Raw genomic sequence first — 13731 nt, forward strand, 5'->3', positions numbered from 1 at the left:
TGCAAATGATTTCAGAGAAATTAACTTAATTATTGCTGTGTTAAAAGCCAGAAGCCAGAAGAGTGCCCCTCTATCTCCAAATCAGACTGTTCTGCGCGCAGCTATGCTACTCTGGCAAACTGCTGTGATTATCCACTTTGGAAATGAGTGGGCAATTTTTTTCTCAGGGTGAACATGATATAAGAATAAAGAAGCCCCTAACCTATCTTTGTCATGCTTTTGGTGTTTTTTTTTTTTTTTCTCTCCGTGTGGAGGTAACACTGGATTAAAGCTTTGGCTATAGAACATGCTTGCTTCTTAAGACGTGTGAGCTCTGAATACACGTCCTTGTGCATTTTTCTCCATTACAGTGGTCGCAGCGTGTTGGCAGTCGCCAGCTTAAAGAGAGATTTTCCATCCACAAGTCTATTGTCATGCTCTTATCAGCTCATTAAAATGGTAGAATTTTGAAAAAAAATAAAATAAAAAAATCCATCTTTAACTTCTATTCTGACAACATGCACCATGTGAGCACCATGTGAGCAGCAGATGGATTAGTCACTTCAGAGGGTAATTTTCTGCTGTGAATGCAGTAAACAGTATTAAGATAATTACCTCGCTGCCTCTAGCAGGTTAGTGGATTCAGGAGGAACACCTCATATGCTGGTTAATGGCTCAGCCCGCTTTAGACACTGCTAATTCATCTTCATAATACTTCTGATAATCATGGATTATGGACTGGTACTCGTATTGACATTTGCTAGCAGCTCAGTCTGCTGGATTTTTAATCACTCCCTGTTGTGTGCAATATACAAATTTGTGATTAAAGTAGGTCACTGCGCATGAGGTAACCAGCCCGTCATCACCTTTCAGCATTCATGAACCCTCTGTGAGGCCACTCCCTCAGTAATCCTGACAGGTCTGTATGCGTTTTCGATGTAACCGTTATGAAATACGGAGAAACTGTAAGGTTTGGCGTTTATTCCCGACCACACTCTCTCTATTCTTTGGTACACTTCTCCCACAACAGACCTGTCAATTGGAAGTGATCTGCAGGAACCCCATGCCTTACCTTATCGAACACAGTTGTTGCGTGGATGTTACAAATGCTGTACAAATGTAACAATGGGTGCACTATTTTCGGAGACACTGCAAATGCAGCGAGAGCACCTGTCCCGGCCTGTCCCAAGGGACACCAAGGGACACAGTTGCACAATATTTGGGCCAGACTGTTCTACTTTACCTCACGGCTCTGTCCAGCGGTATTCAGCTACTGTGATAAATTATGTCTTAAAGCTGCCATTTTTTAACAGATATATTTCTGTGAAATCAATAGTTACTCCTTCAGCTCCAAACTAAAAAGAGCACAAGACATTAAGTATCTCTGTCAATGGTGCTGATAAAAAGAGAATTTCAGAACGAGGCCTTTGTCAGCAAAATCCATGAAAAGAAGTGTTGACTGTGTTGGGATAAATTTACTGGTGTTTACAGCAGGATGATATAGAATATGTCTGGCTCATGGTGATGAAGGAACATCTTTGTTTGCCTTTGCCAACTTTTGACAAATTACAAAATACAGAAAAGACTAGCTTTTCTTTAAAGCGCAGCCAACCAGCGACACATTTGGACTGGCCGTTGCAACCTTTATATTTCAAAGTCGTAGCCTATAATTGCCATTTTGGCTCCTGCCGTACTGTATTATGAATCTTGTAGCTTTTGAGTGATAACTTCATTGACATTTCTAGCCACCACTGGTTAGATCACCAGAGAAAAAACTGGGAAGATCGCCAGAACAATTGGCCTGTCAGAGGCTCTGTCTCAGTTCTGGGGTTGCATCTCTCAAAGCGCATGGTCTGAAGAGGCGTGGCCTTTCTTGACCGCCAAGGCCGAACTGAGCGTTGTTAGACAATTGCCCTTGCATCAACCCTAGCAATCTTGACAGTATTTGGGTCCCTTGGCTTTTTTTTAATAATTGTATTGTTGGCTATGCAGGTGGCTTCAAACCCCATACTAACATTTAAAAGTGTATTCAGCTGCAGTTTCGCTACATGTGTCCACCATGGCGGTCTTTTGCAAAAACAAAATCACCAACCATCACCAGTGCATGGTGAATCTTGGGATACGATAGGCCTCAAAGGTTTTAGCTGCTGTATCCTTCATGGCACAGGAAAGGAAAACCACATTTAAAGGAGCTTTAGAAATGGGACGGCCTTGTGACGGCCTTCAAACGATGTGGCCCCTGGACAGAGACACGGCTGAAGTCTAAAATGATGGAACACCATGGCAACGCGTTATCCCTAACACCTCCTATAAATGACAGTGTCCAATACGGTTTAATTAGTGTTAATATCATCCTATATTCCACCCATATGCCTGGAAGCTAATCAGACATCCCCATAGATGTAACAGCTTTTGTGTCACAATCTGTGCTGCCTCTTTGTTCGAGGGTTTCTCCTCAGCTTCACTTGGGGGAATAAACATTATTAAATAACTTAAACTTTAAGTCCTTTCACCATCTGCCGTTACCTCTGAAAAGTTTATCTCCCTCTTCTTTTGGATTCCTTTCGGGAGGAACAGCACCCTTATTTCCTTGCCAGTAAACAATTATGGAGTTTTCAACCGGATTCTGTGAGAAGCCGAGTGGTTGTTTGTCAAAGTTTGTCGACATAAGACACTATAAATTAAATCCGGAAAACTTTCGGCTTTCTATTTCTGAGTCCAGCTTCAATGCAGTTGCGCCAAGAAAGCATTTTGTTTAAAATGTTGCTCAAAGGAGTGATTCATCAAAATGTGGCATGTTTACAGTATAACAGGCTCTGAAAAGTACTTTGCTAATCTTAGATTAATTGTTTTAAATCAACAAAGAAATATTAATGGGTATGAAACGTCGAAAAAGGCGTTTCAGTTTTAAGCAGACTTAGTCATCAAAAGCAATTTACTCACTGGGAAATTAGTCCAAAACACTGAACGCATACAGAAACTGATATTGCTTCAACCTGACTGTTGCTGCCTCGTGGAGCTGGGTGTGCCAAAAGCTGAAATGCATGCAAAAAAAAAGGGCACGTCTTCACCTCGGTGTCGTGCCAGGAAAGAGAAGGCATAATGGCATTCCCAGTGACGAAAATGTCACAGGATTAAGAAGAATGAGCGCAGAGTGCCGGTGACGTGCGTGGTGACGGTGTGTTAACCGCACTACACACACACTTGGGTCACACAGACACTTTTGGTCTGAATGACCTCATGGTTTGCTTTGGAACACGAAATCGGCCATTTTTGATTTCTACAGATAATACAACGATCAGTGTATATTCTTTTTTTTTTTTTTTTTCCCGTCCAGTGCCTGCTGATTTTTCGACTCTTCTTCTCTCACCTTTGTATTGGAGGATTATCAAGATATTTTTTTTCCCCATTAATTGTGTTGTTTGTTGCTGCCAATCAGAGGAAACATTCGGTTGGTTCGGGGCTCTTTTACTGAATCTTATCTCCTGCCTGCAAGCAAGAGTCGCCCGTCGCCACTCACAGTTGTCACTGAATATCTTTTTTTATTTTTTTTTCCCATGCACAGCCCGTCATCTTCCCTCTCTTTCCTATCTATCACTGTCAGATCAATTTTGATTTAATGCTGCTGTAATCAGAAAATCCGGCTGTTCATTTGGTAATCGCTGTCACTAATTTTCAGCAGATCGCCGTTCGCCACTGGTCCGTTTCCTGTTTGCCACGCGCCGTCGTCCTTACACGTCCCGGTATTACATCACACCAGAGCACCGACACATTCATGATGGTCTGAAATGACAGAACAGTCGTTTTACTAGCTCCTGCCGCCTCTTTAGAATTTCACCAGCTTGTAAAGAGTATGGTTCTCACTACATCATATCCAGAGAAGTGCGGCGTGATTCCTTGCACGTGAGTAGCATATTACTCTTTGCGCGGGGAGATGAGAAATATCTGTATGTACTCATTGTTAAAGTAAGATAAGTGGCGCGCGCCTGTGTTCTGTACATAAACGAGCGAGTTAATCAAAACACTGAATGCCGTGATGAGAAAGCCTCTGATTAGAAAAACAAAGTCCCTAGATACCGGTAATGGCTGTCTCATAATTAGTTTCAGTGCCCTGTTTTTCCTTAGCGCGCCTCCAAATTCTCCCTTATTACAGTGCATTAATTAATAAGCGACTGAGACGGCCCCATGTCGCTTTAGGAAAATATGCTCCAGTTTGGCTTTTTGACCAGCTCTATAAAATCCCGGAACACAGCTGAACCGCCAAGCCTGAAAATCCTGACCTCAGTCCTTAATGATGCCGGGGTTTTAACACTGCGTACGCTCTGTTTTCACTTTTGAAGAGTTGACAGATTGAAACATAATTGTACTTAATACGACTTCATTCACCAAATCCCTTTAATCCTCATCAATGATTTTGCAAACTCTGTGTAGGTATTTTTCCATGTTCAAGCCTGTTGATTATGCAACGTGTGTACGTTACTGCTGCTACTTTTCCACAGTTGGTATGGTCATGAAGATGCTGGAATGTGTTATCCCACCTTTCAGGCAAACATTGGTTTCCGTTTATACCACTTGGGAATGAAAATCGATGCGCGAACTTGAGTTGGGTAATCTGTCACACTGAGCATCATGTCTGCATTACTCTTTATCAAAGCTACATTACTGTTGCATGCTGGACTTATTTTAGCATACACAATACAATAGCAAAGCAGCCACAAAGTTCACCATGATGGATTGCCTTACTCACCTAGCAATTTCAGAGCCCCTCCAAGTTAATTTCCCCGCCACCTGAAAATGGATGCAAATCAAAAACCTACCTGGAAGGTAGGGAAATGCACTCTGGTGTACCCTGGAAAAAAAATGATTGGCAGGAAAGTATTTGTAGCCAGTGAGCTAAAGCATTCACAATCACCTCTACGGTCCTTCAAACATGAAATCATTGCTCATCTCCCGCAGGTAAATCCAGTCTGCACTCACTCTGTGTTGATCCTTTACAAACGCTTACTTTGCTCCACTGTTTGGCTGTTTGTCTGTGCTTCCTGTGTGTTTGTCCTCTCTAGGCTTCTTGGACACGACCAGACAAATACGAGGTATGGCTACGGAACACGGTAGCCTGACCCCTAGTTGTGATAGCCCAGACTTACACATCCCATTTAGTGTGTGTTTTTTTGTGAGTGTTGTCACTCTGCCTACACTTAATGCTTGCTATATTTAGTATGCACTAAAAATGTAGACCATTAGACACGTAGTACAGTACATTTAATCCATTTAGTTCCGGTACACATTTAGACTTGCCCTATTTACTTGTCGCTGTTTTTTTGTTTTTTTTTTTTGTTTTTTTTCCATCTCAAGATGTAGAGACAGTCACAATATCTGAAAGTGGATGATGTTTTTTTTTTTTTTTTTTAACCATATAGCATGCTGTTATTTCCTGCTGCACGGTCTGGTTAGTTCTCAGGCTTGATTCAGGGAAGAAAACAGATTCCTGGGTTCGGTTTGTTGGGCGGCCAGCAGCTCTACAGCCTCACGTAGAAAACACCGCCATAGCGCTAACTCACCAAGCTGCACTTAATCTTAACAAAGTGGTTTTTAAAACATTGTGGACTGCTATCATAAGCCAGGAGTCTGCATGGTTTTATTTCGACTGCACACTACAGCAGCTGATACCTCCGGTCAGACGGGGAGTCCGGTCACCTGGGGCCTCATTTATACAATAGTCTTAACGGATCAGTTCACCCAAATTACAAAAAAAAGAACAAAAAAAAAAAAAACAGGTTTTCTCACTTACCCCTTGTGGTATTGAGCCAGGCAGATAGATTTAATTTATTTGTTCAGATTTTGAGATAGCGGTGTATCTTGAGAATTCCGTGCACTGACAATATAATACAAGCGGAAGGAATTCCATTCGTGGTGCGCTCAGTGTAGGTACAGACGTTACAAGGGAAGATGATTTGGAAATCTTTTTTTTTTTTTAAGAATCAAACCGAGCATGCCATAGGAAACGATGGCAAGGTTATCTAATAATGAATAATAAAAAAAAAAAAAGCTTTTGTACACGAGCTCCCTGCTGTAGCGTTTCAATGGAAAGAATCATGCAAACTCTTGGCCCATATCAAAGTCGGAACTGCTGTCGGTAGATACAGACCGACTGATATAACAAGCTAACTTCACTCACTGACACACTCGCAACAATTTGTCTCGCCATGCTTCGCTGTGTAATACAGAAAGAACTCTGTGGACCAATGTTGACCTGATACGAAACATATTTAAAGAAAAAAAAAAAAACATATAAATGATAAATGAATTTGTGCAGCTCAGAACTCTGCAACAACTTGCTCAACTTGGCCTCATATAAACATTCAGTTTGCTACTGACTGGTTCGATGTTTTAATCACACTGCTCTTTTTTTTGTTTGTTTCCGTGCAGTTTATTTCAATTACTGCATCACATGGTCTGTTTAACACATCCCAGCATGTGACCAGTGTTAAGTCCCATTGTTGAACAGTCACCTTCAGGTTGTGTGATTTAAGGCTCTGCAGGCCACAGCTGCAGCGTATATATGCAATGTGATGGTCTCATGATGTTTTCAGTTATTTAGCAGTTCACAGTCTCATAGGAGCTGACTTAACTGCTTGTGATTCTGTCAAGAAAATCAGCTTTTTCTCTGTTTGAAAATGTTCTGTCCCTGATGGTGCGTCCCCTGTGGTCTTCCCTTGATTCTGGAGACAACTAGATACTGTTAGTAGCCTATTGCCCTAGTTAAGCTTTTCTCTTTGTCAGCCGACGACTGCCAGCCCAGAGAGACGTTTATAGTCCATGTCCCTTTTTATTCTTATCACTGGTTTCACCAAAACTGCTTGTCCCCACAGAATGATAGGTGTGAGCGTGGCAAACAGTGTGTTTATTAACCTGTTTTCTGTATCTGGCAGTGTGGAAAACAACGTTCAATGCGAGGCAACCAAAAAATAGCTTCGGTAAAGAGGGCACACGAGGATACTGTCAGCTGGTGGCTCTGTCCAGCAGACAGAAATGTTGCCATGTTAAACATTTTTTGAGTTATCCCACCATACACAAAAACAGCTGTTGGTGAATTGTACAGCACTGATCAAACTACTCTGCAGTCCCCCACAACAGTTCTTGGCCTTGCTTCCATTAGTTGTTGAAAGATCTCAACTCTTTGATAGACTTAAATTAAGCACTAACAGGCAGGCATAATATGATTAGTGACCATGATGGATGGATCCTGAAAGGTAGTATTACGCTAAAGAGAACTGCTGAACTTGCTGAAGTATTTCTTAATTTCAGGAGGTGCACTTTAGAAGGCAGCCTGACACTTGAACCAAGACCAGGGTTTGATTGTAATAACCTGCCGCTGAATGCCATTGATTCCAGCAGTGCTGAATAGTCCATTCAGGCAGTCCTCTTCAACTCATGAGCCGAGGAAAGATTGCATCGCCTTCCTTTATTTACCTTGCACGTATATAAAGGTCTTTCAGTGAGAATGTAGTACTCAAACTAGTCCAGTGACAAAATACTGCAAGGTTCAAGTAATGGAATCAAGGCTGGGATAACTGAGCAGCATCCAGTGAATTACTGATAAACTGAATGCTGAACAGTACGCTATTAACCTCATTACGAACTGATTTGTGAGCTCAGGATAAGTGGCTTCACAGCAAGGCCACCAGGAAGCCCAGACTATCAAAATGTTGGACATTAGTTGACAAGGAACACTTGAATGCACCGTCAGTTTTAGCAGACAGGTTCGTTTCATGGGGGGAGGTTCACCTTCATGTGCCACATCCTGCAGGAGGATCCAGCTCACGAATCCTGAGACAGCTAGTTTTTACCTTTCATCCCAGCGATCTACAGTGGCCTTTTTAGGACGTGTTGATCAGCATGTCAAGCTCAGGTCTTCTTATTAATACATGTATCTGCTGGCTGTCCTTTTCTAAATAATAAAACATGTGCTAAACGTTTGTAGATAATAGCTGTGTCACAGGATCTGCTTTACAGGATCTGGAAAAACATTTTTTGCACTCCTAAGGAGATGATTCTAACTCCCAGGGGGTTCCCAGCGCTGCCGTTGTTCTTGTTAGTAAAAAAAAAAGACGTAACAACAAGGATGACAACAACAAACACTGCATTAACAGCCATTCTACTACAGCTTCGGCATCGACTTGGGCAATGAGAGAACAATCAAGAATGCGTGTTGGACAAATTAAGTTGTCCCGGCCCTTATTTATGATTGTAGCGAGGAAACTATGCAGAGGAGCTGGAGTCAGCAATTAGAAAATAGAATGTGCACCAGATGATTTCTCAGTCTGGCATAAAGACGGCGACATAAAAAGCAGGGGAAAACGCAAATGAGGAAAAAAACAAATGAGCACGACAGGAGCAGAATGTGTGCAGCAGCTCAAAAACTATGAAGTGCTTCCCATGCTTCACAACATTATGGGCCACTGACCTGCTTGTGGTACCTGGTCACCACCTCACACCCTGCATGCTGTGTGTGTCTGAGGGCAACACTTCCCAGAGGCTGATGCCCAGAAATGTAAGAAATAAGTAAATGCAGGCAGAGGGCGGGCGCGCTGCAGATTGTGGGGGATTATTTTTGAGTCCATACACTGTCTTCCCAGGTAAATCCGACGCATTCTGCCTTTAACACACAATAAACGGATGGCGCTATCAGTTCAGCTCCCATTGCTCCTTTGTCCAACAACCGCTTACAGTACTTACCTAAATAAAAAAAACAGCACATAAAAAATATCGGTCCCTACCTTTACTTTTTTTTTTAATGAGCTGTCTCCAAAACATCCCGGTTCGTGTGAGAAGCTGTCTCAAAAGGCTATTAAAAGTTTAGGTTGTGGAATACTTATAGGCTCTGAGGTTGCTGCAGTAACAGAGTCGCTCAAGTCTGTAGTCTGTAACCAGCAATTAAAAGGGACTTAGGGACAGACATCCATGTCATGCACAGGGCAAAGCAGAATCATTTGGTGATCCCTACGCTCTTTATCTAGTTCTCAAAATGCCATGTCAGTCCGGGATGTCGCAGGCATGTGGTTCGAGTTGATTGATCCCAAACTTAAGCAAGTCTCAAGTGATGTTTTTTCCCGGGCAAGTCAAGTCCGCCCCCCACCCCCAATTACTGCAGTCTTACCTGCAGCATCGGGGTTGTTCTTAGAAGAAAACACAGCTGATCTAACCAGGTCATAACTCAAGACACTGAATTGAATTTGTATTAGAAATTAATATGAAGTGAAATTAATCAAATCAACCAAAAAAAAAAAACTGTATTGAAGCTTATTAATTGAGCCAAAAACTCTAGGGAAAAAAAAAGGCACTGAAAACATAAAATGAACACAGACAAGTCGTTTGAATCATCGTGTCTCAAGTCAAGTCACAAGTCTGAGTCTCGAGTCAATTATCTGTCAGGGTCAAGTTGCAGATTCTCAAAACAGTTACTCGAGTCACCTTGAGCCCCAATGAAGTCCACTTGTCTGGGATTTTGCTCAAGACACCACAGTGTCCGTGCAGTTTAACAAGAGCCACTACTGTCACTAGTTAACTAGCCTCAGTCTTGTTAATAACTTTTACACTAACTGTTTAATAACTGTGTAGCTGTTACGATTATTAGATCATTTATCCTGACTGCTGAGCTAGATAGCTCTCCCATTCTCTCGTTGTAGGATGCTGACATGAGCAGTTGTTTTCAGCCGGCATGTTTTGCACTTACAGAAATCCGACTGTGGTATTATTGCAGCATTAAAGTCTTTTTATAGAGGAAGCCGGGCCGTAGGTGGCGGAGAGGCGCAGGAGGAGAGACGCAGCACACATAAATGAAGAGTGAACTGGGCCCGCTCCCTGCATCGCTGTGAAGACTCGGTCCGGCAGTCTCTCCTATACAGCAGCTGTAGTACAGAATACATGACAGGCTCAACATGTGCGCTGTCAGGTTATGTAACAGGGTGTCAGTCCTGCCCTACAAAAGCATAGCAGCGTTGACTACACGGTCAGGGGACACGGTGAAAGATAATTTCCGCTGTTCCGCTAATTAATTTAGCAGCAAATCAGAGTTGTCTGATTCAAACGATTTAGTAGAATAAATTCCTGAATCCTGGTCAAGGGGTCTGCCTCTCCCTCTGTTGCATCATTAAAGTATTATTCTCCATTAACCTTATCTCCGTTTACATTCCAACTGTGCGCCCAGCGCAGCTCCTTCCCGTGTCACCGCGGCGAGACAAGATTAATGCTGCCCTTTCAAAAATGTTCCAGGACACTCCCTCACATCTTCAGCAAACAGCAACAAAAGAAAGAAAAAATGTTTCTGCCACATCTGCATTCCCCCTGCTCTTTGTAGGATAACAGCGCACGGCATAATGCTAATACAACAAATACCGTTCAATTATTTATAAAACGTAAACGCCTGAGCTCCTAGAATGGCTGAAATATTGATAGAGAATCATGGCAGCTCGAGGGAAGGTGTATATCCCCTGTTGGTTTTAACTGCGTGGTGCCCAGAGGCAAGTGAGCTGTGGTTGGTTTTTTTTACCAGTCTGAGTTTTACCAGGCCTGCTGCATGGCTCCTCTTGATTATTGATGTCTTTCCTCTCACCTGCTACCTTCTGCAGCGTGTTTTTGAGAATGTATCTTAATTATCGTCCTGGTGGGAAGGTCATATCGGCTTTCTGGCAACACGCTGCACAAGAAGATGCTCAAATGTGAATGTAAACGGCAGCCGGGAACAAACGGAGGAGTGCACGGAGCCCCTCTGTGCTTTGGCCTCACCTTTGTGTCCGGCAGCGTACCGCAGATCAAGCCGGGCTGCGGCGCCCGATCAATAAGGCAGGTGAGGTCACCGGTCGTGCTCGGACGTCAGCGGCACACCTGTGCTGAGAGCTGAATGCTCTGAATATCCTCAGCGACCCCGAATATCCACAAGCACGCCAGGTTCAGCTAAGTAGGGCAGGCCAATAAAGGCGAAGGAAAATTAAAGCAAGGTTTTAACAAGCTGTTTGTCCCGGCTGCAGTTACTCTGATCCAGCTGCAATTAGACTGTCTGTTAACCCGCAACTAGACTGCTAAATGGCGAGGACAGTAATCGACATATTGTGGGACTGAGCAGTTGATGGGCTGCGCTCACTGGTTTCTAGCAGGGATATTTTCTCAGTAGCCACGATGTCCACCGTGTTACTGTTTGTATGTGTTTGAGTTTTATTTATCATGTACGTTTTAATGACTTTTACGACAGCTGTGTGAACCTTGGCCACCTGAATTCCTTCGCTGGGACGACGCATTTAACTTGACCTAGAACTTTAACCTTAGTTCCATCCTCACTGTGAAGGCTAAGGCTGGTGTGTCTTGTGTTTTTCCTGTTGTCGCAAATCCCAGGAAAATAATAAAACAATCATCCATTAGGCATTCTGTCAGATCTGTCCAGCTCCCCAGCACTCACTTCACTATTCTAAGAAGATTACACAAGAAAAACATAGAACGACACCAGCCTTTTCCTTCTATCTCATAACAAAAAGATTAAAACAACAGCTTCCGATCTGTACATAATCCCCCTTTCTCCTGTAGTTTTTTCTTTCTCTGATATGCTCCACGATGAGGTCAAACTGCGTTCATCCCAGTATCACAGTTTCCTTGTGTTTTGTTTAGCTAAAGTTAAATTTGGCTATTTTTACATTGTTTATTACAAACAAACCAGAAACATAACCCCATCAGCGTTTCTCTTTCTTTCTGTTTTAGCAGGAAGCGCTCAGTGTTTAGACCAACAAATAGAAGAAAATAAAAAAAAGCTCTCATAAACAAGCTCGAGGGGATCACTGAGAGCAGCAGATGTGTATTCATTCATTCAAAAAAAAAAAGAAAAAGTCAAGTGAAAACAATTACCCTCTTCTCTTCCCTGCAGAGCCTCGACAGAAACATCGTGGTGCGCAGCCACGCACGGGTCTCCTCTCTCACCTTGAAAAACGTCCAGTTCACGTACGCCGGCCAGTACCTCTGCACCGCCAGCAACTCCATCGGCCAGGACGACCAGAACATGTACCTGGAGGTCCGCTGTAAGTCGCCCCGCTCTTCCTACACTTGCTTCAGCGGTTTAACGCTGCTATCGTAGTCATCGCCTTTGGTTTCCAACGTTATAATCAACCGTTGAATGGGGAACCCAGATGTTGTGAACAATGACGTTTGCTTCAGACATTTTTCCTTATGTTCGCTCCAGATTAGAGTAAATATTTCTTAAAATGCCGAGTGATTAGCTGGGAAAGCAAAATGGAAAACAGAATTGACTGGTTTCTTTCTTTTTTTCACAGCGTAAGTATGTGGCTCATATAAGTACCAGTGCAACAACGCAAACATGCGCCCTCAGTTTTGAAATAGATGCTGTATTTACCCTTGTAGCGTAATTTCTGCAAAGGCTTAAAGAAAATTCCATTTTTTTTCGGGGGGGGGGGGGGGCAGTTGGATAGGTTAGGTGGGTCATACACAGGACTTTATCCCCAAAGCCATAAGTAACATGACGTAGTTATTTTAAATCACAGTATGATCTTTCTCCAAACCTAACCAAGTCGTTTTTGTGCCTAAACCTGATAATATGTGAGCTTTATTTTGAAAGTTTAGCACTTTCGGCTGTCTCTTGGTAAACAATGGATGATTGTATCTCTTGATAGTGATTTGAATGAGACCAAGTGGGAAGTTCAGAGTGCAAAACACTCTTTGGTGGAAGCGCAAGAAAGAGATCTGACAAGAGGCCCAATTACACAGCAATTTAAGTTGTGCGAGCTCACAAGCAGAAAAGGTTGGAAACATCCAGCTTCTTCTGCGACGATGAGTTGTGTTTAACAAGCTTGTTATATTTTTCTATATAAAATCTTAACGTGAAAGGTCACTGTGGCTTGGAAATTCTCGATATCTCAATAAGTACAATACTTGAATAAATTTAGTTAAATACTTTCCTCCAATGTCGGTGTCCTATTTTAACGAACTGTCACTACCACACATACAGTAACGTAACTGGCATAGGTCAGAGAATAACTGTCAGCGTTAGACAGACTCATCGCTTAGCTGAAGGAGAGACTGAAATGCTTAAGTCAGGATATTAAGACTCAAAGAAATTCCTCTGCAGAAACTTTATAAGAGGCGCACATCTGTCTTCGGTTGGTGCTGATCTGGAACAGATGCTGCAGCTGCTCCTGTCTCTGCATCTGCCCAGGACACGCTTCAAATAAAATGTCACAGTTATCAAACTTCCCTTAAAAAATGCCAGTGACAACTCGTAGATTGTAAAATTACATCCTTTGACCGTGATATATCATCAGTCTGTGATGTTCGGTGCAGTCCAGGAGTCATTTTCCAGACCTTTTTTCTCAATTAGTCTGTCTCTACTCAGCTAGTGATTTTGTCTGTTTCCTAAACTGTTGTTTGACAGCAGCCCCGAGAAGTTTTCAGGGATTTGTTCATTAGCTGCTGCTTTTGCCTGTAGGCAGAAAAATCAATAGCGCAAGCAATATAAAAGTAAGAGTAAGAGAGCACGTCTTTCTAGTCAAGGAAAGCTTGAGACTCATGCACTTATATTTAAACCTGCAGTGTGGCTGCCTTCCTTTAGAATTCTTTCTTTTTAGAGGTTTTCTACAAGAGATCTATCCTTGTATGATTGTTCAATGATTGTGCAAAACAGCACCTCCAGACAGAAGATGTCGATTTCTGATTCTGATTTGGACGGACTGAAAGAAAAAAACAGGAGAAAACCTT

General features: G+C 42.6%; 1 protein-coding gene across 12 annotated transcripts in view; it reads left to right on the forward strand.

The window, feature by feature from the left end:
• Positions 1-13731, forward strand: part of ncam1a (neural cell adhesion molecule 1a) — a 269175-nt gene that overhangs the window by 194945 nt on the left and 60499 nt on the right. For 7 of the 12 annotated variants that reach the window (XM_037119228.1, XM_037119232.1, XM_037119233.1 and 4 more), the window contains exon 9: positions 11891-12041. In XM_037119228.1, coding sequence (XP_036975123.1) covers positions 11891-12041 — 151 coding nt within the window. Of the gene's footprint in view, positions 1-5039; positions 5070-11890; positions 12042-13731 lie in introns of all 12 variants that reach the window. The other 5 variants (XM_037119227.1, XM_037119229.1, XM_037119230.1 and 2 more) reach the window with 1 other exon arrangement.

This window comes from Acanthopagrus latus, chromosome 13 (assembly GCF_904848185.1).
Source record: "Acanthopagrus latus isolate v.2019 chromosome 13, fAcaLat1.1, whole genome shotgun sequence".
Classification (NCBI taxonomy): domain Eukaryota; kingdom Metazoa; phylum Chordata; class Actinopteri; order Spariformes; family Sparidae; genus Acanthopagrus; species Acanthopagrus latus.